Here is a 23,167-nt window from a genome sequence, read left to right on the forward strand (position 1 = left end):
AGGTTTGGTAAATAATAAATATTTTGACTGTCTGATTGCTTGCGTTTTGTTGGGATAGTATAAAATTTGTGACTTATTCAAACGTATAAAAGTCACTTTTAAAGTCACAGCTAATCTGTAAAGAAAGAGAAAAGTAGTTTTACAAAACCAAAACAAATAACTAATTTAAAATAGTCTAATGGCAAAAATACATTTTATAGTAGGTAACCTTTAAAATTGACTTAGGTTCTGTACGTTAGCCGTCAGCAGTAGGCAGCCAGACTTACTGTTTTGTTGAATATCTAACTGTCTACTAGTCTAAGGAATGCCAACTAAACATAATAGACTAAACTGCTAACATTGTTTTTTATGATCTTTTTACAGAATTAATATTGAAAATAGGAAAAACTGTTGGTGATCTGGTTTATTAACTACCTGTACTGAATTATCTTTTACATATTAAATATATCTTAGATTCTTTGAAAATTGTTTAACATCACACTATTGAAAACACTTCTTGTCTAAGGGGAAAGCCTATTCTAATTTTTGAGGAGTGGATTACTACTAAAATGGATGATCTAGGTTAGTTTTTTTATTTATTGTTCGTTATATAATCTAACGCATTTTTTAGCATAAAAAATGTCAATTAAAGTATAAGCCTATACTATTTTAATTGTCAAATCAAAATCTTGACATTTTTAATCGATTTTTAAATTACTATTCTTTCATAAATAGCATAATTTTTTGGGTAAATAGCAGTTAATAATACGTTAATGCATATTTTTGTTAAAAATCAATTTAGTTATATTTTAGGTTTTTTTTAATTCGCATTTAAGCACAAACACAAACAGTTAATTTAAGTGTAGTTATGTGGAAAGATTGTGTTCAGTGATGGGTTTAAAAATAGATTCCATTCATGCTTTTGTATCTTGCCGGCTGAAAAGTGATTACCATTTGTTATTTATAGAATAGCAACAACTATTAAACATGTTTACATATTTTGGCAATAAGTTTACTTTAAATGTCCTGTTAGTTTCAAAAAATTATTTAAAGATCGTGTGTGAATAAGTGAATATGAGTAACAACTTTTATAATGTCGTTTACATTTCTTTTTTTATTTTTAATATATCCTGTATTAGTTTTTCTTGGCCTACTGTGTTGGTAATCAATTCATATTCATGCAAGTTTGCCTACTTACATGTATAAGAAAAAGTAATAATTTTAGGTGCTGTTTCAGGGTTATTTTTTTAAATTCTAAGTTATTTTAGATATTTTAAAATTGCGATTATGTAAACAAATTATAAACTGATTTTTATTTTAAAATAGCTCAATCATTTTACTGTTCTTGATATTTAAAAAATAATAAGTCACCATTAAGCAGTTAGTTAGAAAAATTGTTGGTAAAATAAATTAGTTACATTTTCATGTAAGATGAGGACATACGTTGCAAAAAAGTGTCAATTGTTTAAGCACTTAGCTTAGTTCAGCCTAAATTACCACCAACTTCGCTTATACACAGTTTACCGCGCTACTGGCTTCTAGGTATTGCACGTACCTTTGCAGACTTTCCTATAGGTATCTACCCATAAAAGGTGATATTTAACCGAAGATTTTCGAAGAGTAATTGGCGTAGCGTATCGCGCCTATATCTTTTTGACGTATTTTCAATCTAAAACCTGCAATAAGGCGATGCGCAAAAATGAGCGAGAGAAAAAATGTTGAACTTTATCTTAATAAGGAAAGGCCAAACATACTTGAAAGATGCCTTTGGCGTCATACATTTTTGTTGTTTTACGCTAAGAAGCCAGCCCAAACATAGACAGTATTTAACATACTTGCCAGCTTGTAATTATATGTATTGTTTTCGATTTTTCGTGGAAAATTGTTTCGTATTTTTCGCGGTGTGCAGACCGAAAAAAACGTTATTTTTTCAAGACGTTATTTAGATAAAATGTTTTAACATTAAAATGTGTTTTTTACAAAAATCGTTGTTTTGGATAAAGTTCTAAAAATAGGAATTACATTAAACGGAATAGGTCAGCATTAAATGTAGTTAGAATTCTTTTAACAAATCCATTACAGTCGGTATTTATTTTAGCAGGTACCATTAAGGTTTTTTCAAAAACGTTACATCAAAATATTTATATGTTTTTGTTTAAAACTTATAGTTAAAAGGTTAAATTAAGGGTAGTACAGGTACGTGCTAAGCTTTCGTTTTATGCGAAAATCGAGCCAGTAAAAATATTTGATTCGGTCACGACTTAAAACTATGTGATTGATTACGCCCATTATGACATTTTACAATTTTTTTCGCGTAAAATTGCCTTGAAAAAAGTTTTTTCAGAAAGTATTTTTAGTGGATGCTGGTAGACGTTAAGAAATGTAAACAGTTTATTTTTCGCTAATTTTTTAAGACGAAGTGATATACCCGCGTATTATTTATTAATATTTTGTATAAATAAAAAATGACAAACTAAACCACAGTTAAAAAAAAGAAGAATAAAGTAGTAACTTCTTAACCTAGCGTTTGTTATGATTTAAGGCAATTAATTGGAAGTTTTAATTGTTTTGATTTTAGATCACGTATTAATTGTATATACCGTAAATCTATTATAAACTTATTTGGACTTTATAACGCGCTTGTTTTAAAATTTAATTTAATTTAAGAATATTTAATGCAATAATGGTTGATGTCGTTAAGTTAAGCCCCTGGAAACTTAAGCAAGGTATAAATCATGACTTTTAATATTATTTATCACGTTTAATTTAAGTCATTCTTTATAACTGTATATCGTTTTTGCTTTGTCATTATCATTTCACCTTTAATTTATAGTAAGAGTGTGTATTTTTAAAAGTTTTTATCTATAAACAGTAACGATATCTTTGTTACATATTTTATGAATTAGAATCTTGTTAATTTGTTACAAAAAATGTCTGCGCCGTAAAATTAACGGAATTTTTTTCTTAATGTTTCCATTATTATTTTTTTTAATAAAATTTCCCCAATTAGATTAAATAAATATCTTGTCCAGAACGTGTTTTGGTAATGGGATTCTTTCGAAATAACGCGATTTTCAACGTACAAGGAAACATACTCAGACATGTTTATTAGTTTCAGTCTATTAGACACATTTATCAAAATACTTGAAATTCTTATTGGATTACGTCATCGCTCAAGTCAATTGTCGTTATAGTGTTACGTCATAGTTTCAAGTTCTTACGTCATTGTTTTTTGGACCCGATCCAAAGGGTGTAAATTTTAATAAAAATTGGAATTTTTGTCAGAAATTAATTTTTGACATTTCTAAGAAAAATTAATAATTAAAAAAAAAAATTCGGCGAAATAAGGTTAAAAAATTTCTGCGTTGCTTTTATTTGGCTTAAACTATTTTTCTATCCAACTTTTTTTTGGACTAAACGCTATTAAGTATCAAAAATTTTAATCTACAATTCTTCACTTTGTGTAAATACAATACGGCAAACAAAAATCCACTTTTAAATTCAAATACTTTTTGATGATTTATTTGTAGTTGTGTACCATACATCAAAGGCATAAAGTTTAAAGCCTTTCAAGACGTTTAAAATCCAATATCGCTGTAGGTAAGCACATGTAGTTATTATACGTTTCCTATCTTAGTGTACATCGGCAAAATTTTAGCCAATTCTTGTAAACTTGAAATGAACAACGCAGTTTTTTTAGATTAAGATAGTGAACCCGGTTTTATTTTTAAGCTAATAATTGTAGCGAGACGTCGCGGGATTTATTTTAAACCTTGATGTATTCGAAGTTAAGTTAACTGCGGATGTTATTACGTTGTTTATTTCCGAAAATAGAGAGTGAATAAGCAATGGTGTGTGTATATTTTGTGTAGTTAAACTGCTATTTATTGCGCAAAAAAACGCGAAATTTGCCTGGCTATTCAGTTTGCGCGTCAACAAAAAAAGGAGTACTATTTTTAAAAAATAATTTTTTAGATTACAATAAACCTTTTAACGTTAATTGGTTTCTATGTTTAGCGCTAATTTTTTTTAATTTGTGAGCATAATGATTTAATTGTTGTAATAATGGGTCTACCAACGATAATTTGTTACTTACTATTCCAAAAATAATTCTTGGATATTTCTAATTTTCAACAATTGCTGGTTAATTGTGCCTATATATAAACATGTACAAACCTTCTGGTAATTTTTTTATGTTGCTATTTTTAAACTAACTTTTTTGTTTTGTTAATATTGGTGCCATATCATTAATCGCTAAAGTTAATATGTTAATTGGTATTCAGTAAAATATGTTGTAATGAATTTTTACCTGAATTTAAACTTTTTTACTAAAAACTATTGTATAAAATAATACGTTAACCTGTTAACTAAACTCTTCTACATCTACTTGTGCTATTAACTTTAACATTGTGATATTCACAACCTTACATTAAAAAAATAAAACTTTTTCTAATTTGTATTGAATAATAATTGTGCTACATTACTCCATATTAACAAAATTTACTTTTTACAAAAACTCAAATTACAAAAGCATTAATATTATTAAAACAATAACAAATTTATTATTTAATTTTTTTATCTAGATGCCCTACTTCAGGACTTAGAGGCCACAATACCACAACCAGTCAACTATGGACCCGAACCTACTATAGCACAACAACAGGACGGAGTCATTTTTCAACCTGACGTCGGAATTAAACAGGTAATTTTAGTGATTTATTTGAAAAGCAATGTATCCGCTGTCAGTGTTTAGCAAATTATGTTAAAGTCATGTGTTTGTTGTTAAAAAGTTTGCCTGTGATTTATAATGTGATGTTTGGGTTAAAGGTTTGTTTTAAGTAATTTAAAATGTTGGTAACGACAAATAAAATACAGGTAGTTAGTTTAGCAAGTGGTTTGGGTGATTAAGTAAGTTTAAACCTTTAACTTTTTATTCGTTCCATGGGTTATATGAAAGAAGGTTTAGCCTATAAAAGGTTTTAGGTTTTGTAGACAAGAAGACCTAACAAAGACTAACTAAAGTTTGACCACAGCTGTGCAAATAAAAAATACTTGCCCTGTTTATTTTATGAATAGGTTATAAGTAGCCAAAACAAACAATAATTTTCTTATTTAATAGGTTTTTTGTTTACTGATATTGCTGTCATTTTAGATCTGATTTTTTAAATTTTATTTGTGAATCATAAAGTGTAGTGGCACAATTAGTATATAAATCCTTATTTAAGCTTTTTACAGAAAACTGACCCACTAATAAATAAATTTAACATATTAAAAATAATATCGCCAGTTAAAAAAATCATACTATTTTAATTCCACATAATCTGTAAATATAAACTTTATGTCTTTATCACATACTATTATTATGTCTGGAACTGCACTGACTAAACAATGCTCTGCCTGCTTCTCTTTAAAGTTATACAGTGTGTCTATAGACCAGTCATTTACAAATAGATACCTCTTAAATAACCTCAACTTCCTGGCTTGCAACGCTTGCACCCACTTGCTCGAATACTGCCATTATGTGGGTGTCTGGTTGACTAGTTTTCAATAGAGTTTGTATGTGTGTGTGTGATATGTGGTTACAGCCCAATCTGAGTAAGAGCTTAAAAATTTGCCAATTGCCACATGCACAGTTTCTGGCGATTGTGTTTTAGAAAGAGAATTGGACTATATTTGGCAATAAACAATGATTGTTATTTTAATTAAGTAATTTTTAAAGAAATTATGCAAAATAGTGTATAAAAGTTAGATTGCAAAATTTATTTTAAATACAGATTTTGTTTTAGAAAAAAAAGATGGCTAAGATAGGGTTAGCTTTTATAATAATATTCTGGTAGTTCAAATAGGGATAAAAGAATATAATTTGTATATCATTAGAATAACACCACGAACACAATGTCAGCTTTGCAAGGGAACTTGAGTGAGTTGGATTCTTTGCTTGAGGACTTGTACAACACAGAAGAACCTGCACCAGCTAAAAAAGGTGATTTTGTAACCATAAAATTTATATAGGTATTTGCGGTTTATTACACTTTTATTTTTTGTTTAACACTAACTGTATTGAAAATTAAGTTATTGGTTGTGCAAGGTAATATTTTGTTTCTTTTTAGCCCCACCCCCAGCAAGTTTCCCCCCAGTTGATTCAGCTCCCCCAAAACCTGCAGAACCCAAGAAATTTGTCAACATTGATAATTTAATAAACGAGCTGGATGAGGAAAGTAATGAACCAAACCCATTGTAAGTTTAAATTAATAATAATAAAAATGGTTTATTTTATGCAAAAATATTTTTCAACGGTATGTAATAAATGTTATTTAAAATTTGATAACGTTATGTTAATAAGTTTAAAAATGTTTTTATGCAGGAAATTACCTGATTTAATGGTTTGATTTTATTTTACTACTTATTATTTTAGGTCATCAGTCAGAACAAATTCTCACAACGATCAACAACATTCCCCAACTGCTTCTGCCTCATCTGCTGCCCAACAACTTGATGATCTCATGGCCTCTTTGGTTGGATTTCAAGTAGATAGGGTAGGTTGGGTTGTAATTAGTAGAATTATTAGTTATGTTTTGTGTATTATAACTTTACTGAAATAAAGTTTTTTCGAGTCACATTGGTTTGGGTATCAGACAAATTTTTTTTGTAATTTTTTTCAAGACAGTTTTTTTTTCATTGCCAAAAATTGAAAATATTTTTAAAATAAAAAACTAATTAAACTGCTTAAAACTTTTATTTACACCGAAAACGAAGCAAAGTTCTGTGTTTAATATTTCCTGCCTAGGTAACTAGTTGCTTATATGATTCAAATATGATGTCATTTCCTATTTAACATTTTGTATGCCAGTGTAGGTTATTACTTTCTGTATATATAAAAATATATATGTATTTTTTTGATTGGTTTGTAAAGTTAAAATTTTAAAAGACCTAATGCATACCTAAAACATTTATACATACCAAACCAACAGACTCAACAATAATAGAAAAATTGTAAAACAAGTTAATATTATTGATACATTTATATTTAGCTGCATTTTTTATTAAATCTCTAATAAAAATTGTAAGCCTTCACTTACACGAAATGTACACAGATTACATCATCAACTAAATTTGCATATTGATAAGCAATTAAACTTGAACAATTTATTTTCAGGACTCCACAGGAAGTATAGCAAGTGATAAGAGTGATCCACCTTACGCCAAACCAGATAAAAATCGTTCCAAACCGACTTCTCCATTGGATGCAAAACCAAAACCAGTTGCTCAAACTGTTCCTAAATCAAATCGTAAGTAAATATCAAAAAGTGTTTGATCTGTTATGAAAATGTTATAATTCACTGTTTTATATATCTTTAGGTTTAGTATTTAGTTTTTCGTTGTAAAGTTTGGAAATGTTTTGGATTTTTGGTAAATTTTGTAGAGCTTTGATGTGCAGATTACAATAAATGTTTTTGACATGCAAATTTTTAAATGTATACAACATTTTCTGGGGTGGTTGAACATTCTTTAAGGTGCAATTTGTAACAAAATTTTTGTTCATTATTCAGTATTTTTCACATAACAACACAACTGTAATAACATGCACAGATTTTAAATACAGAATACCATTTTTACTAATTAGGATTAGTCATTTGGTTTGTAAATATGGGTTCAAATGATGCAAATTGGTATAAAAAAGGAAATTATTGTTTCCTATCCTGTTCAGAAATTTTAAATCAAATGACTCAAAATAAATCTAGACACTTCGCTTCATGATGTTAATCATTATTTTTACCATTATTTTTACCATAAATATTAAAAAGGTTATTGACAGATTGCAAAATTTTGCAGAATTAATTTTGCAATTTTTTCCCATTTAATTTTCTTTGACACAACTGAATTAATGTTAAGTTTAGTGTGGTCTTTTCAACTTTGTACTTTTTGTCAACCTTATAAAGTTAAACAAACATGTCTTTATTGTCATAATATATTTTGATTGTTTTTTTAAACCATGGTTTTGTATGAGCCCAGGCATTCATGATATATGTAAATGTAATGGACCTAGTAATTAACATACTAATGCATTTGAATTTTATTTGATAATGACTATAATTAAGCATCGACTTGTATATTTTCCATGCATATTAAAATTTTATTTAGCTTATTTCTGAATTACAAGAAAGTCTGGTATTAAACATATATCTTAAAAATAAAAAACTAAAATGGATTGATTAAACTTATTTTTTGTTACTTGAAGATTTTAAAGTAAATATGAACACGATTTCTAAATACTTTTCTAGTTTAAAATAAACTTTGTCATTGAACTATACTAAAATTTTCCTTGTAGCAAGTGATTTGGACAAGATGTTGAATGATATGAACACTGATTTGGGAAAACAAGGAATTGTTCCAGCATCAAAGGGGATTTGTGGAGCATGCGGAAAGCCTGTTATGGGAGAGGTAAAAACAATGTAAATTAATTTTGCAGTAATAAATGTATGAATTAATACACGTATATAAATACGAGACACCATATGTGCAGATGCCGAAATTACAGAAAATCCAAGATTTACATATCATTACCAAAGGCCTACAAAGCCCCTATTTACTGTAAATCTATTTTAAGGCATTTTAAGGAACCTTAGTATGGCATAAAATTTATTAAATTAAAGTTAAATACCATCTGGTCTATTTTGTTTATTAAATACAGTTTTAGCTCAAGGCATATTTAGGTTGATGTGGTTTTGTAATTTAATGCCATTGTAAAGTGATTTTCTATGTAAATTTTTGTAAGTTTAAATAATTTTTAACCTAAAATTTTCAGGTAAAGTTAGTTGGCCTTTACTGTATAAATTTTTAAACCCCCAAAAAATTATTGCTGATTTTTACTTTATTATTTCTATATTTTTAAAGGTTACCACAGCATTAGGAAAAGTCTGGCATCCCGAACATTTTGTTTGTGCGGTTTGTGATGAAGAAATCGGAACAAAAACCTTCTTCGAGAGAGATGGAAAGCCTTACTGTGAAACTGATTACCACAAACTATTCTCACCCACTTGTGCTTACTGCAGTCAGCCTGTCCTCGGGGTATGTTAAAGTGCTACTTGGTGGTTTTAATATAAGCTATAGTGTTTTACTTTTCATTGAAGTAATTTTAACTGAAATTTAAAAAAATAATCAACAATTTTTTTTTGCGCAAGTCCAGTGTTGTAGTTATTTAGTTAAAACTATTATATTTTTGGTCATATAGGTTTCTACCTTTTAATTAAGATTTAAAAATTATAATTTTTAAGTTTGTTTGCAGGGTAAAAATTACAAATTTTAAGTCAGCAAACATATATACCTTTTACATAAAATAACATAAGATTTATTAAATATTTTTTACAGCAATGTGTCACGGCATTAAACAAAACATGGCACCCAGAGCATTTCTTCTGTGCAATGTGCAGCAATTTCTTTGGAGATGAAGGATTTCATGAATATGAGGGCAAACCTTATTGCAGAGCTGATTACTACAACATGTTTGCTCCTAAATGTGGAGGTTGTATGAAGCCAATATTGGCCAACTATATATCAGCTCTCAATGCACAGTGGCATCCTGAATGCTTTGTTTGCAGGGTAAGTAGTTATTTTTATGTATTTATTAATTTTTAAAGCTTAACCTACAACACATGATTTTTTAATACTTTCTTTCACAGACTTTTTTAAAAAAAATTTGTAAGCACAATGGTTAAAAATATAAACAGTTTGTCATTTAACTTTAAATTAATATTAATTTGACTTTTTTTGACCACATATACTCAGGTTTCAAATGTCCAGACCAGAAATAACATACTTTGTTTTGTAAACAAGCATACACTGACTCTAAAATTCTAAAGACTTCATTGTATCTTAAAACATACTGTATTTATACTTCAAATCCACTTAATAAAAACATATTTTATCGGCTAAAATGACTTTTTATTTGTAAATTTAATTGAACCTGTGTTTAATTTTAGGAATGTTTAGCTCCATTTACGAATGGAAGTTTTTTTGAGATGGACGGTCAACCTTATTGTGAGACTCACTACCATCTACTTAGAGGTTCACTCTGTTCTGGTTGCCAAAAACCAATTACTGGTAAGTTTTTCACTTCACTGTATTAGTTTTAATCATTGTTTCTGTAAGTATTATGCATATTTATTTTATATTTATTTAAAAAGCTTAACCTGCTAAAGTCTATTTAAAAAAAAGAAAAAAAGGTAATTTTGGGTCTTAAATTTTAGGATCTTAGATTTAATGTTTTTATTTATTTCAGGACGATGTATTACCGCCATGGGCAAGAAATTTCACCCTGAGCATTTTGTTTGTGCTTTCTGCTTGAAACAACTCAACAAAGGTACCTTTAAGGAACAAAATGACAAACCCTACTGCCACCAATGCTTTTCCAAGCTGTTCGGAGTTCCACACTAGGGTTAAAACTGTTTAAAACCATGTGCATCAATCCTTTGCAAATATTGGCTTGACTTTTATTAAAGAGGGTCATAGGCGCTTAGTCCTAAAAAATCTGAGATGGGATGCCTATTAAAATGGTAGCAATCTTCTGCCTTACTTTATATGTTTAATAACTGTCTTGGATTTAAAATTTTGTTAGTATTTTGAGATAAATTCACCAAAATTTTAAATTCAAATGTTTAAAAGTGTCTTTTCAGTGTTTTTTGTGTCTTAGGTTTTGCTGTAAATTTCGTTACTGCATAAGAAGCTAATGTTTTAAGCGATAAATCGCATACTTTAGCAAGTTGACTTACTTTTTTTAATTAAAATATTTTCAATTTTAGTAATCTTTCAGTAAGTTGTGAATAACTGCCTTATAATTTTTATCCTAATTTTTTACTATTTTATTTGTATGGAATTCAGTTAGTCGCAGTAAATTAATTAGTTTAGTAAATATTATTATTATGTGTTGTTCACTTTTTAATTTGCTTAATTATATGCACTATGTAAACAGACCCACTGCGAATTGCACATAAGAAAAGGTGCACAAAAGTTTTTTAATCATGCTTACAATACTTCTGTTTTTACTATTCCTAATTATTAAATTATCAACAAAAGAGTGTTAAAATATATCTCACAAGAGTGTCTTAATATATTTTAGAAATGGAAGAATCAAATATCTAAAGAATGTATTATGAACTAATATTAACTGAAACATCCAAGTTTATATTTTTGTTTTAGATGAGTGTTTTGTATTATTGTGCTTCTGTGTTGAGCAACACTTTAATGTTTTGTTGAAATGTAAAGTTGTTTTTGTTGCGCTTTCTAATCGTGCATATGGTGATTCTTGTGTAGTGGAATATGCCTTTTTAATTTTTATTAACCACAATTAAATTAATTATCTTATACTGCAAAATGTGTGTTTGTAGATAAGTAATACAGGGGGCTAAAGAGGTACAGGATTAGGCATTTATCTTGTTTTCTTGTTTCTATATTTGAAACAAAATAGCCTAGTACTGCATTAAAAATCGCATAAACCAAATTTAAAATTTCTAAAGATAACTTACTTAACCAACAAGGGGGTGAAGTGGTCAAAACACTTTCTACACTACATGGGGTTCTGAGTTTTATACCCAATGCTCCCATGCTGTAGCACCCTTGAGTAAGGCACTATAACTGTATAAACTCCTGCTGAGCCAGCATCTAATTAGAAGCTAATTATTGATTATAATCTATTATATCCCACAGCCAAAGTCAACTTAAGACTGGGTTGGGGTAACTGTTGTTACTCTATGTTTAGGTCGTAAAGTCTACTTTTCCACATCGAGGATAAAATTATATAAAAAAAATTTAAAATCTATAATTTTGGAACTACTTCATGTTTCAGTTACAACTTCTACTTACGCAAAAATTGCTTTTTTGCAAATAACAAGTCATGTGATATTTTTCTTTCACAGTCAGACAGTTTGTTAATTTTTTGCCAGTTTTATTCTATCTTATAAACAAACAATAAATATTTTAAAGATTATATTAGTGTTGACTGTAGAGTAGTACTACTTGCTGAAAGTGCTAACCATTAAACGTTTGTATTACCTGTAGGCTGTTTATTTGATTTTTTCACGTATTTTTAGCATAGAATGTAAAGTAGAATGACGTTTGGCAATTTAAAATGATAAAGAAATCTGTGTTATCTATTTTATTTTTATTTCAATGTTGGAATATTTTACCAAGTAACGCACAATACGCTAAACCAGTTTTACACAAAAGCACATATATTGGAAAAGATGGCTTACCTTCAACCTTTATTCAACAATCATGGCCCACAACTTTAATAAGCCACAATAAAACCGATGAAGGGAAAGTATCGCCAATATGCATGGCATATTTAATACAATTTAGCGTTGCCACATCAAAGTTTATTAACTGTACAATTTTAAACGCAAGGCCTTTACACTATTGTGAAAAATGCGTTAGCGAATATTTATCTGTGACCAATGTTTACAGTATAATTTTTGAAGACGATGGTTATGGAACAACTAATTGTAAAGAACAAATATTGAGGGCTGACAATATTCAAGTTGTGTTAATGACTTATAACTTTGTAGTTGAGGTCTGGCGGAAGTCGACTTGCGACAACTGTTTTATTATCAGTGAAATCAATGGCACGACAATTTATAAGCCTTCTAACGCAACTGTGAGAATGCTAACTCTGGTAAATCAAACTTTAGAATGTATACATAAGAAAGAAAGAATTTCAAATACTTCAGTGTGTGTTTTATGCTCAGACGTATATTGCAGTGCAAATGATTTTTATTCTGAGATTAAAGATAATGGAAAACTATGCAGTGATCTAATAGATTCAATGAACTACACAAGAATGGATTGGAGTCAGAAATATAACTGCACAATTTCAAGAAAAGATGAAGGAGAGATATGGGGGATTGCAGCTGTGGTTTGTGCACTGCCTCTTATACTTTACATAGGTGTTTGGTTTCATGCTATAAGGCCACGTCTACAGACATAAATAGTGTTTGATACTGAATAAATTCAATTATTTTTTTATTTTAAAATTATGGAAATGATAAATTTAATGAAACATTTTCTAAACTATTGTGCAATTTTTGTTTTTTAATGGAGGCTTAAGCCTTTTACTTTGTGGTTTTGTAGGAATTTTTAATTAATGCTTGATAACAATATTTTGGATTTATTTTATTTATTACTGTAATAATGTTAGCATCTTGTACTTAATAATGGTCCTAGTTTTTACTTGTTTCATTTTAGTTTAAACCTGTTTGAATACGTTAAAATTACTTTTATTGTGTTATTACTGTTTAGTATTTTTAGGCTTAAGATACTTGTGGTTCTGATATAAATGATTTTATTTTCTTATTTCTTCAATGATTCATATTTTTATTGTATTAATTTGTACATTCATTATTGAAGTGTTAAAAACTGTCTACAATTTGTAAACATTTTATTCTAATTGTACTTGCTTTGTTGTTACGAACAAAAACTAATTTTATGTTTTGTTTTTAACAGATTGTATCAGGGTAAAAATATTACATAGCTTTTTTTGTCTGTAATGAAATAGCAACAACAAATTTTTGAATCTTGAGAATGTCTGAAGATTTAGTGAAATATTTATACCGGCAACTTGCAAGTATAAAAGGATTGTGTGCAATTATTGCATCTGACAGAGACGGCGTTCCAGTTATAAAGGTGAACATTTTTTTAAAAATAAATTTAATTATTAGATGAATTTTTTAATTTTAAAATTCACATAACAATAACAGTACTATTTAGGCATTTTTTGTCTGTGTCCTAAATTTTTAACTTTTGATTTGCTAACAGATTCAAAACGATAAAGCACCAGAGTTCACGCTTAGATCGGGTTATCTAAGTACCTACCCTTTAGCTTCTGAGCTGTGTGGAAAGTTGGGTCTTGGAAAAAACGAATATTTTATTTGCTCCTACAGTAACTACACTATCATACATTTTAACAGGTAAAACATCTTTTATAAGACGTTGTTTTTTGTGTTTTATTTAGTAAAGTTTTATGTTTTTCCTTAGGCAACCACTTACAGTAAGTTTTATAGCGACAAGCAGTGTCAATACTGGACTGCTGTTGAATCTTGGATCAGATCCTCAATTCTGTAGATCTATTGACGACCTGAAAAAAATTGTGAAAGATTAAAACCATGACTGAAATTGACCGAATTCCTGTTAAAGACATTTCTTCAGATCAGAGGCCCCCAATTAATGTGGTAGGCCAAGTTAAATCAACTTTAAATACTTTAATCAGTGCAACACTGGGTGATAGCGAAAACAATGAAAGTGAGCAAGAAAATGGAATTGTCCAGAAAAGTTTTAGAAATTCAAAAAAATTAAGATCAAAAGAAGCATTTCGTCAAAGAGTAAAAAGCTTTATTGTAAGTATTTTTACATATTTATTATTTTCTACCCATACATAAAGGTGTTTTTTTGTATTAAATAAATATTAAACAACCCTTTTTAAATGAAGTTGAGATTTTGGTGTGGCAAGCCCCTTTGTTTAAGCCCCTCAATCTTAGCACAATATGGCTGGGTGTGCATTGCTGAAGATGTGATAAAATGCTGTTCTTGTTCGGCTATAATCACTATAAGACTTCCCTGGCCAAATTCTACTAACTGTAAGTAGGCTTTTAATATTTTATGCCAAAATTTTCCAATTTTATAATCGAAAACAGTAAATTTGGTAAATGTTTTATTTCAAGATCAATCAGAATGCCTGAAAGCACGGGAAAAAATAGTTGATGGTCACATGAAAATCTGTTCTTGGCCAAGTTCGTGTTCACCCAACTCGTGTGTTTCACCTTTTGACCTCGACTACCTAGGGGTGGATGACAAGCAATTAATCATCAAACAATTTCAGGAAAGAATGTTGAGGTTATATGCTCTAAAGGAAAAGTTACCTTTTCTATCTCAAGAAATTATGGATAAACTGGTAGGTTTCGTGAAGTTTTTAAATAAAAAAATTTAAAAAAATAATCATATATATATTTTAAATTATATGTTTAGAAAATAACTTCTGCAAACCTTATCGCAATTGTAAAGAAAAGTTGTCTTCTAACCCAACAATGTGATGATGGTGATGAAAATAAAATGGAAAATTTAAATAAAAATATTCAAAGTTCTTCAGTTGTTCTTGCAATATGTGGATGGGATACAAGGTAAAAGTAAACTAAAAAAAATAAAACATTGCAAAAAAAAATATTATTTTATATTTAACAAAGGATTTCACACACAAAAAAACACATCTGTGATTAACTTTTGCTAGCCTAGGTATTAAATTATAAAGTTAAACTTTTTAGGTCAGACCAATGTGCAACAAATTTGAGTTTGTTTTGCGAGGAAAGTGGAAGAAATGTTGGTTTATGGAATTTTATTTCAATTTTTGACGAACAAAAAAAACAGGAAAACATTGGAGAAGTGTTGCAGGAAGAAAATGATGAAAATAAACAAATTGAAAATGATGAAACCCCAGCTAAAAAAATGAAAACCTCTCAAGTATGTTTTTTCCAATTATATTAATAAGACTCTTTCAGAACAACTCTGTAAAATTTAACCTAATGTAGTTTTTTATATGATTTTGGTATGTAGTTCTTTCCTCTATCAATGTTTTTTTTATATTTTTGTTACAGTCTCCCATAAAGGAAATGAAATACTTTGAGCCTTTAAACCAACATTATATTTGGTCACCTTGGGTAACTGTACTTCACCCTGCATCCACCGATTTACAAAATATCAAGGTATTAAGTTAAATTTTATGATTATTTTTAAGCAGCCCTTCGTTAATATATTTCCACTCATGTCTATATCAACGTTAGTTTAAACTACTTTATCTAATTTTTATGAACACCACTTTTAATTTGTTACATCTAATTAGTTCAATGTAATAACAAATCCCACTCGAAATGATAAAGACCCTGGTTGGAAAGTTGTTAAGGATTTATTACTTCGCGACAAGACGACAGACCGGGAAGAAGAAGCAGGTTTTGCGGCAGAAAAGCCTTCGGTCACCGGCGAGCGGGAGGACGAATCTCCCAAGATAAGGATCAAAACGCTGCCGCGTGCTGCCGTTCATAAGGCTCGCCGAATGTTGCGCGAATGGTCTTCTACGTCATCGTTGTAGATTGTGACGTCACTATGTCACTATTGTGGAAAGTCATTTCATATTTCTTAATAGTGACGTCATTCTTGTAGAAAGTGACGTCATTATATACTTCTTATTTCTTATCTTTCTTTGGCTAACCATATTAACACGAACGTATGATAATAAAAGATGTATATCGATATTATTTATTTAAAAAATAAAAATTTTGTTGGACGTGGAAGTCCGACGTGTTACAAGATTGAATCTCCATAAAAACAACGATCTTTGTCGATGTCCATATGCAGAAGGTTGTAAGAGTCTTCGTTTACAGAAAAACATCTTGCTGCTTGTGCGTCGCATTCGCACAGTTCTCTTTTCCATTCTGTGACGTCATCTACAAAAATACTTGATAGATTTGATTTTCCTTTAGAACAATTTTTTTGATTATCAGAAATAAATTTGCTTATGTAATAATTCAGGTTTAAAATTTGGCCTGCATACGAAATTGCTTTAGGCTGTTACATATAGAAAATGGCATTTTGAATTGTTAATCTTGAAAAGAATGAAGATAAAGTAATAATTTATACCACATTGGATTTTTCCTTCCTCGTGGCAAGTGTATTCGTATATTGTAAAGTATACGATCCACTGCCATATTTGATATTTGTTTTTTATTCCATCGTAACACATATCGTGGTTGTAACAGCATCTAAATAAAAGTATATATATAATAATTTAAAAAAAAAATTAAAGGTCGTTAATTAATAAAAAATAGAAAGTGTTACTACATTTAAACAGATTTAACATGAGACATTTTTTTATAATAAATCCAGTATAGATATATTCAGTTTAATATGTATGTTATTTCGATTTTTTTAAACGTTTTTTTTTTTGAGTTAACCTGTCAATTTCATCTAAGGGGTCACCATGGCCTCCAATTCCACAGTGACACCCGTAGTTATTATAACGTTGATAGCTCCATAAAGGTAAAGGGCAATCTATGCCTTCAACGCATTGTACTAACAAACCGAATTGCCATGCGTTTCGCTTATGTCGGGATAGAAATTTGGTTTTCTGTTGAAAATGAAAATCTTTCAGTAATATTTATTAATTTTACGATACCCTTTTTTACCCATTTTTTCTGTTTAGTAAAGTTTAATTATATGACTAAACTAATGTCTAAAAAAAATGCCCGTTTAAAATAATAATATCGAAAACAAAATAGCATTACATGTAAAAAAAATTAATAAACTAAACGTAAATTTATAAAATTTAGGCAAAATATTTACCGTCTTTAATTCTTCCATACTGCTTGCTAAGTTGGGTAAAATAGTAATCAAAACTAAACAAACTAACACTAAAATACCGAACCTCAACATTTTGTTGTATTTAACTTTTCACACCTGGAAGTAAGAACTATTTTAACATATTTCTGAGTCGAGTTTATAAGTCAGAGCTTTTGTTAGTTAGTCAATATTATTTCTATAAATCCGATATTTTTTTAACAATAAACTAAATACATATTTTAAAAATTATTCACTTTGTTAAACTTTTGAACTGTCCGCAATATTATTAATCATTGCTTTTTTTAAAAAATATAAATGCAGCGAATTTTATATTGTATGCTTAATGTCTTATTTTAACAAAATTCCAACCCTTAATTTTTATACTTTGGCACTCGGCAGCCATCTAGAAACAATATGGAAAAACTTTTGATTTTGAATGACGCATACGCGCGACTTTTATACCATAAAGGTCAAGTTAAGTTTCTGGAATTATATCATTTTAACATCGGTAACCTACAACTTTGTGGTTTAAAGCCAAACGACCTTTTATAAGCGTTATATCATACGCCTACGTATATTTTAAGGTATTTTTAATACAGAAATTATATACTACCTTCGGCTATTTTTCTAAGTTTTTTAAATTGTGTATCGAAACATAAGTTATTATTTTATGGTTTCAGGTGTTCTCGGTATCTTAACTGTTTTTAAACGTGTCAATAATACTAAAATCTAACATGCTATAAAGGCATAATAAAATTAAAGGTACGTTACATTCCAATTGCTGAATATAATAATGTTATTTTAGTACCTTTCAAATAGCATAGCTTGCAAAATGACAACCCTTTGTTTTTAGAATTGTGTTTATTTTATAGAATAGATAAAAAGAATTAGTTTGATTAAAAATATTATAAAAATTCATACTATGCATAATGTCTATTTCTATACCAAGGGTTGCATACATTGTATATTTTGGTCAGGGACTTCCAAATATGTCCTTTTTTCAGTCCACTATAGTAATTTACGCATGTCAGCGTTTTTGATTTATTACTAATCTTACTAAAACTTTTGTTGTAAAATTGCGGGAATTTTTTCATTAGCACATAGGCAAAAATATGAACTTTTGAATTATTTTTTGTTATTATTTCTATTTGACAATCATAAAATCATTGATGGAATTGATTTTATTTAGTAATGCTAGTCTCTCGTAAAAACAACTAGTTATAGAATTATCTAACATGCTTCAAAACAATAATTATAACATGCAGTAAATGTTGTTTGTTATTAAGGTTAACTTTACGTCTAAATATATAAATAAGAGATTATATGAATAATAAGGTAGAAAAATGATGATTTTTATTCAAGATCTTTACTAATTTCTATATCCTCAGAAACGTTAACGTTTTTGTTGTTCTTACATTGAAAAAGAACACCCCTAAAAATATTAAACTTGTTTTGTAATGCATATTATATAACAAATCTACATAAATTATTTAAAAAATACAAATTTAATTTAAACTGTTCCTTTCTTACCTATTCATCTGTTTTGCTTGCTCAATCGTTTTTGGAAGAGGTAGATTTTTGGTTGTCGGAAGTTTGAGGTAAAGAATAGCCGAGATAAATGCCATCACTCCAATGCTTATAGTTGAGGTTGCTTCTTGTCCACGTTGTCCTAAACAGTAGTAAATTTAATTTGGTCAGTGTCCAAAGCAAGTTAATATTATTCAAGTTAAATTCAAAATTTTACCGGCATATAGTAAATAAGGTGCCACAATACCACCGAATCTTGAACACATGGAGGCAGTAGCGAGTGCCGAATGCCTGATAGCTGTAGGAAATATTTCACTTGTGTAGGTGTAGACGACCTGAAATATCACGGCTGAACCCAACTTACCTATCATGACCAATGCAATAGAAACACTAAGGTTCCCTACAAAAATTAAATACATTGATTTTTGTGACCAGAAGCATGTTTATTACTTTGTTTTTTAACTATTTGTGTAAGAAATACTTTATTTAACAACACTATTCTTCGCGAGAATAGACTTGGAAAATATGTCATATACATGCAATACCTCTTACAGTCAGGTTATTTCGTTAGAATCTTAAATTAAATGCAATTAATTTAACATCCAAAACTCACAACTTCTGATAATGGGTGAGAGTGTCACACAAACTCCACAAATTACTGTAAAGATAATAAAAGTGTTTCTTTGTTCGCATCTAAACGAAGCAAAAAAGTAAACGAAAGCAGAAAATAGTTCCATCAAAGATGCATAAAACATGTTCATAAACCGATTACCGCTCAAGTGGTTGGTACCATATGCAATCGTATAGTACACAATGCTTACCATAAACCTTGAAATATAAAGAATCGGTTACAAAACTACAAAAACTTAAGTGTTTTAGTTTTTGATTTTTTTACAGACATTAAGTATTAAGTTTTATGACTATTTATTTAAATGCGGCAAGTCAAAAAAAAATTTTGAATCTTTTTTTACCACGAGTAGGAAATGATGATTAGCCTGAAAAGAAGCTTTCTTGTTTTAAAAAGTACAAGCCAAGACTTTATAACATCTATAGTTTCGTTGGGGTCTTCTAATGACAATAAATTGTCACAGTTTTCATCATTGTCAAGTTTTGAACCGTTAAGATTAGCAACTTTTAATAAAACTTTTTTGGCTTCATCTACCCTTCCTTTAGATAAAAGCCAATAGGGTGTCTCATCCAATAGCCTGATGCATAAAAAAAAGTTTGTTAAAGGTGGTTTAAAGTTATGATTATAAAGTTTCGTCTTTAGACTAGCCACTAGAAGCGTTTTTTACATTTATAACAAGTGAATACCATATTTATGGATCTTTCTATGACAGATCTCTCTCGATGTTTTCTGTACAAATACAAAAGTTAATCGACCGTGGAGGCCTTAAGTTAACAACCACGATTTTAAAACAACAACGCTGCAGACTGGACGCCAAAAACGACAACTAACGAGTCGTAAGAACTCAAAAATATCAATATCATTTTATAAATATTTCAGTTTAACGCTAAACTTGGTGTTTAAACAATATATTTTGTCCGAGTCAACTACAATTGCGGGCAAGACTTTTATAAAACTGAACAAATACACCCTCATATTTTGCAACTTACCAAAAATAAGGAAGGTAAAAGATACCAATAAATCCACTGAATCTTAAAAACCATCTCCAATCGACAATGTAATAACCAAGTAGAGGCAAAATCATGTAGCCTGTTGCATATCCAGCAGTGTTAAGAAAGAGAGCCACGTGGCGAAGGCGAGGCGGTAAAAACTCGGTCCCTTCATAAAAAAAGCAAATTTCAATTAAATATCTGAATTGTTATTTATTAAAAAAATTGTGTTTAAATATATCTTTACTAATTTTATTTATTAAAAAAAAGTTATTTAAAAATTATTTTATGTTGTAACTAGTAAAATTTTAAGACTGCTGACTATATTTAATTTTTTATGATTGTTGGCGATGGTTTATTAAAGGTAATGCAAGGGGTTAAATTTCCAAAACTCTTATTTAGATGACTAATATTTGATTAAATTGCAAAAATTAGATGCGATGATACGAAATGCAGCTAAGCATAATTAGCATGCAAATTAAATGTTGATTTTATTGTTAAATGTTGCTGATTTTAAAGTTAAATTTTTACCAAGTATTGCAATTGCCATGTAGTTGACTAAAGCCCCAAACCCATTAAAAAACATTAAAATTCCGTAGGAAATTGAATCACCAGCAAAGCTTTGTAGAATTGAGACAACATGTTGGTAGACTGTAAAGATCAGAAAGCAAGGACGGCGCCCAAACCTAAAATATATTTTAAAGCTTCAAGTTATGGAATTTTACATTTTTCGTAAAATTTTAACAACTTTGCATATTTGCCAAAGAGGTTATACACTATTGGACTTCAAATCTATAAAGATTTTGTTAAAAAGTGGTCGTCGTTAACTATGTTGTTGAAGTTTGACTTAGTTAAGTTAGATACCTATCGGATATGGCACCTCCAATTAAACCACCCACCAATTTTCCCAGCATAAAAAGTGACGTCATCATTGGTTTAAGGTGTGCTTGATCGCACACCATGCTAAACTAAAAAAAAAATTTGATCACCCTTCCATTTTTCGCATTTTTCACAAATATTTAAATTGGGTAGATTTTAAAATATTTATTATACACCCAAAGTTGTTAATAAACACTTAATGAAATTAATAAAAGGTCATATGAGTCTCAGATGTTGTAAGTTATGCAGAAATTGTGTTGGTACAGCAACCAAACTAAGTCATAAAGTAAGTCTAATACTGTAATAAAACGTAAGTTATAGTTCCTAAACTTAATAACTTTATTTAATATTCGGTATTTATGATGTAGAAAATTATTAACTTTTCACTTAAATAAAAATTATAACTTGAAATACATTTACCTGCATTGTGGCTGATTTTGTTGGCCCATAAAACTTGTATTTTGAACATTTTACTACCTCGTTATTATCTGATGTGTTAAAACTTGCAAAGTCTATAAACATGTTTTTTATGGTAAAAACCTCCCGCAATCGTTTAATAAAAATTTACGGTTTAGATAAAATAAATTTATTTTTATGACAACTAGTTTAGTTACTATAAAGTATTAAATATTACTATTAAGCATTCAAAAATTTACCAATTTAAGCCTTTTTTTGCAATAACAACAATAAACGCTTTACATGCAATAATATTTGGTTTATTTTAGTATTTTTAACCTGTATTATTATTTGTTTATAATATTGTTTTAATATAGCGTGTGACCTACCTTTTAAACTGATGTTGTAATATGTACACGAACTTCTAACCAGTTCATTATTCTCATTTTGAATATAGGGAAGTGTTCTGTTCAAAAATTCGCCGGTTGAAATATTTGAAGTATTTTCATACTAAAATTTTTTTGGGAACTGTTGTTTAACTAAATCTGTGTTTCTTAAATTGTAGGTTTATATTTTCTACATACATAAAGTTAAAATTGTACATAAAATTTCTTGTTTTTTTTAGGAATTTTAAGTTTTTAATTTTATTGGCATCTTACCCCACTATAAATGTTTTCAACGTCGCAATGAAAAGGTGGTGTAAACTGTGTTATTAATACTTGAAATGTCGATAAAGAATTGGGGATGGTAGACAACATAATTAGCAGACAAAGTCGTTTTTCATAATACCCAAAGTCAGTTCTTTTCTTAGATTCGTCATTTTTTGTTTCCATTATTTTAGAGAATATTTTTTTTTCAGAAAATTTATTGTTAGCTGGGTAATATTTTGACAATCTAAAACAACAAAATCGATAACTATTTCACTGAAACGTTTCGTAAAATTGGTCCTATTCTGCAAAGTTACGCTTTCATGTTTTTATCTTTTTGTTAACATATCAGTAATCGTACCAAGTATAGCTACTGTTCTTTTTTATTTTCCAAGTAGCTACTGTTCTTTTTTTCTTTTTTAATTTGCGGTGTTTATCCATGTCTACCTAGCAAAATAAACAATGGCTGTAATCTGCCTGCCCTCTACCCGGTAAAAATAAAACTGTTTATCAATTCAAGAGCCGTTAACGCGGTAGAGAGAATATCAACGTTTTTTTTTATCTCTCGTTATGCGTTTAAAAAATTGTATGCAAACCTTTGGTCAATATTCATAAAAACATTTCCGATTTCCAGTGAATATGTAAAATCCCTGATTTGTTTATATTTTTTTTAAATATGATGCATAATTTGACGATTTTTATATTAACAGGAATCATTGTATTATCTGTTACCTGAGAGTGATTAACAT

At 29.0% G+C, this 23,167-nt stretch overlaps 6 protein-coding genes across 8 annotated transcripts; 4 read left to right on the forward strand and 2 right to left on the reverse strand.

Annotated features, from left to right (window-relative positions):
• Nucleotides 1–408: 408 nt before the first annotated feature.
• LOC145763946 (leupaxin-like) lies at nucleotides 409–11,344 on the forward strand. 3 transcript variants are annotated; one of them, XM_082575503.1, is made up of 11 exons: nucleotides 409–561; nucleotides 4,563–4,681; nucleotides 5,857–5,962; nucleotides 6,090–6,216; nucleotides 6,395–6,515; nucleotides 7,136–7,268; nucleotides 8,309–8,421; nucleotides 8,875–9,048; nucleotides 9,349–9,579; nucleotides 9,960–10,080; nucleotides 10,259–11,344. In XM_082575503.1, exons 1-11 carry the CDS (start codon nucleotides 549–551, stop codon nucleotides 10,411–10,413), a joined length of 1,413 nt encoding a protein of 470 aa, XP_082431629.1. In that variant the 5' UTR covers nucleotides 409–548; the 3' UTR covers nucleotides 10,414–11,344. The 3 variants fall into 3 exon arrangements, with proteins under 3 accessions (XP_082431629.1, XP_082431627.1, XP_082431628.1); XM_082575501.1 differs by lacking the exon at nucleotides 409–561 and adding an exon at nucleotides 2,559–2,705; XM_082575502.1 differs by lacking the exon at nucleotides 409–561 and adding an exon at nucleotides 3,986–4,161.
• A 568-nt stretch (nucleotides 11,345–11,912) lies between these two features.
• Nucleotides 11,913–13,474, forward strand: LOC145745163 (osteopetrosis-associated transmembrane protein 1-like). Its single transcript, XM_082563168.1, has one exon. The coding sequence runs from the start codon at nucleotides 12,104–12,106 to the stop codon at nucleotides 12,956–12,958; it is 855 nt and encodes a 284-aa protein (XP_082419294.1). The 5' UTR covers nucleotides 11,913–12,103; the 3' UTR covers nucleotides 12,959–13,474.
• A 3-nt stretch (nucleotides 13,475–13,477) lies between these two features.
• Nucleotides 13,478–14,142, forward strand: LOC145745181 (ragulator complex protein LAMTOR3-like). Its single transcript, XM_082563190.1, has 3 exons — nucleotides 13,478–13,653; nucleotides 13,786–13,937; nucleotides 14,005–14,142. The coding sequence occupies exons 1-3, from the start codon at nucleotides 13,552–13,554 to the stop codon at nucleotides 14,126–14,128; spliced, it is 378 nt and encodes a 125-aa protein (XP_082419316.1). The 5' UTR covers nucleotides 13,478–13,551; the 3' UTR covers nucleotides 14,129–14,142.
• Nucleotides 14,133–16,780, forward strand: LOC145745154 (zinc finger C3HC-type protein 1-like). The gene is made up of 7 exons (XM_082563157.1): nucleotides 14,133–14,363; nucleotides 14,456–14,603; nucleotides 14,688–14,917; nucleotides 14,992–15,143; nucleotides 15,285–15,480; nucleotides 15,615–15,722; nucleotides 15,860–16,780. The coding sequence occupies exons 1-7, from the start codon at nucleotides 14,133–14,135 to the stop codon at nucleotides 16,103–16,105; spliced, it is 1,311 nt and encodes a 436-aa protein (XP_082419283.1). The 3' UTR covers nucleotides 16,106–16,780.
• Nucleotides 16,265–17,461, reverse strand: LOC145745170 (basic phospholipase A2 homolog 1-like). Its single transcript, XM_082563179.1, has 4 exons — nucleotides 17,356–17,461; nucleotides 16,968–17,140; nucleotides 16,654–16,775; nucleotides 16,265–16,460 (listed from the first exon to the last, which is right to left on the reverse strand). Exons 1-4 carry the CDS (start codon nucleotides 17,443–17,445, stop codon nucleotides 16,318–16,320), a joined length of 528 nt encoding a protein of 175 aa, XP_082419305.1. The 5' UTR covers nucleotides 17,446–17,461; the 3' UTR covers nucleotides 16,265–16,317.
• A 1,094-nt stretch (nucleotides 17,462–18,555) lies between these two features.
• On the reverse strand, nucleotides 18,556–22,641 carry LOC145759811 (solute carrier family 22 member 4-like). Its single transcript, XM_082573666.1, has 11 exons — nucleotides 22,431–22,641; nucleotides 22,161–22,281; nucleotides 21,796–21,887; nucleotides 21,361–21,464; nucleotides 21,028–21,182; nucleotides 20,497–20,665; nucleotides 19,851–20,084; nucleotides 19,493–19,707; nucleotides 19,097–19,279; nucleotides 18,883–19,021; nucleotides 18,556–18,784 (listed from the first exon to the last, which is right to left on the reverse strand). The coding sequence occupies exons 1-11, from the start codon at nucleotides 22,602–22,604 to the stop codon at nucleotides 18,706–18,708; spliced, it is 1,665 nt and encodes a 554-aa protein (XP_082429792.1). The 5' UTR covers nucleotides 22,605–22,641; the 3' UTR covers nucleotides 18,556–18,705.
• Between the last annotated feature and the right edge of the window lie 526 nt (nucleotides 22,642–23,167).

This window comes from Corella eumyota, chromosome 1 (genome assembly GCF_963082875.1).
Source record: "Corella eumyota chromosome 1, kaCorEumy4.1, whole genome shotgun sequence".
Lineage (NCBI taxonomy): Eukaryota > Metazoa > Chordata > Ascidiacea > Phlebobranchia > Corellidae > Corella > Corella eumyota.

Bases quoted from the DNA above. Each gene is read 5' to 3' on its own strand.
- LOC145763946 (XM_082575501.1), top strand. From the start codon at position 2,663: ATGGTTGATGTCGTTAAGTTAAGCCCCTGGAAACTTAAGCAAG. The intron at 6,217-6,394 runs GTAAGTTTAAAT...TTATTATTTTAG, and splicing joins AGTAATGAACCAAACCCATT to GTCATCAGTCAGAACAAATT. The intron at 8,422-8,874 runs GTAAAAACAATG...ATATTTTTAAAG, and splicing joins GAAAGCCTGTTATGGGAGAG to GTTACCACAGCATTAGGAAA.
- LOC145745163 (XM_082563168.1), top strand. From the start codon at position 12,104: ATGATAAAGAAATCTGTGTTATCTATTTTATTTTTATTTCAATGTTGG.
- LOC145745181 (XM_082563190.1), top strand. From the start codon at position 13,552: ATGTCTGAAGATTTAGTGAAATATTTATACCGGCAACTTGCAAGTATA. The intron at 13,654-13,785 runs GTGAACATTTTT...ATTTGCTAACAG, and splicing joins ACGGCGTTCCAGTTATAAAG to ATTCAAAACGATAAAGCACC. The intron at 13,938-14,004 runs GTAAAACATCTT...GTTTTTCCTTAG, and splicing joins ACTATCATACATTTTAACAG to GCAACCACTTACAGTAAGTT.
- LOC145745154 (XM_082563157.1), top strand. From the start codon at position 14,133: ATGACTGAAATTGACCGAATTCCTGTTAAAGACATTTCTTCAGATCAG. The intron at 14,918-14,991 runs GTAGGTTTCGTG...TTATATGTTTAG, and splicing joins AAGAAATTATGGATAAACTG to AAAATAACTTCTGCAAACCT. The intron at 15,144-15,284 runs GTAAAAGTAAAC...TAAACTTTTTAG, and splicing joins ATATGTGGATGGGATACAAG to GTCAGACCAATGTGCAACAA.
- LOC145745170 (XM_082563179.1), bottom strand. From the start codon at position 17,445: ATGTTGAGGTTCGGTATTTTAGTGTTAGTTTGTTTAGTTTTGATTACT. The intron at 17,141-17,355 runs GTAAATATTTTG...CATTTTCAACAG, and splicing joins GTATGGAAGAATTAAAGACG to AAAACCAAATTTCTATCCCG. The intron at 16,461-16,653 runs GTATAAATTATT...GTATTTTTGTAG, and splicing joins GGAAGGAAAAATCCAATGTG to ATGACGTCACAGAATGGAAA.
- LOC145759811 (XM_082573666.1), bottom strand. From the start codon at position 22,604: ATGGAAACAAAAAATGACGAATCTAAGAAAAGAACTGACTTTGGGTAT. The intron at 21,888-22,160 runs GTAGGTCACACG...ACATGTTTATAG, and splicing joins TTACAACATCAGTTTAAAAG to ACTTTGCAAGTTTTAACACA. The intron at 18,785-18,882 runs GTAAGAAAGGAA...TAATATTTTTAG, and splicing joins CAAGCAAAACAGATGAATAG to GGGTGTTCTTTTTCAATGTA.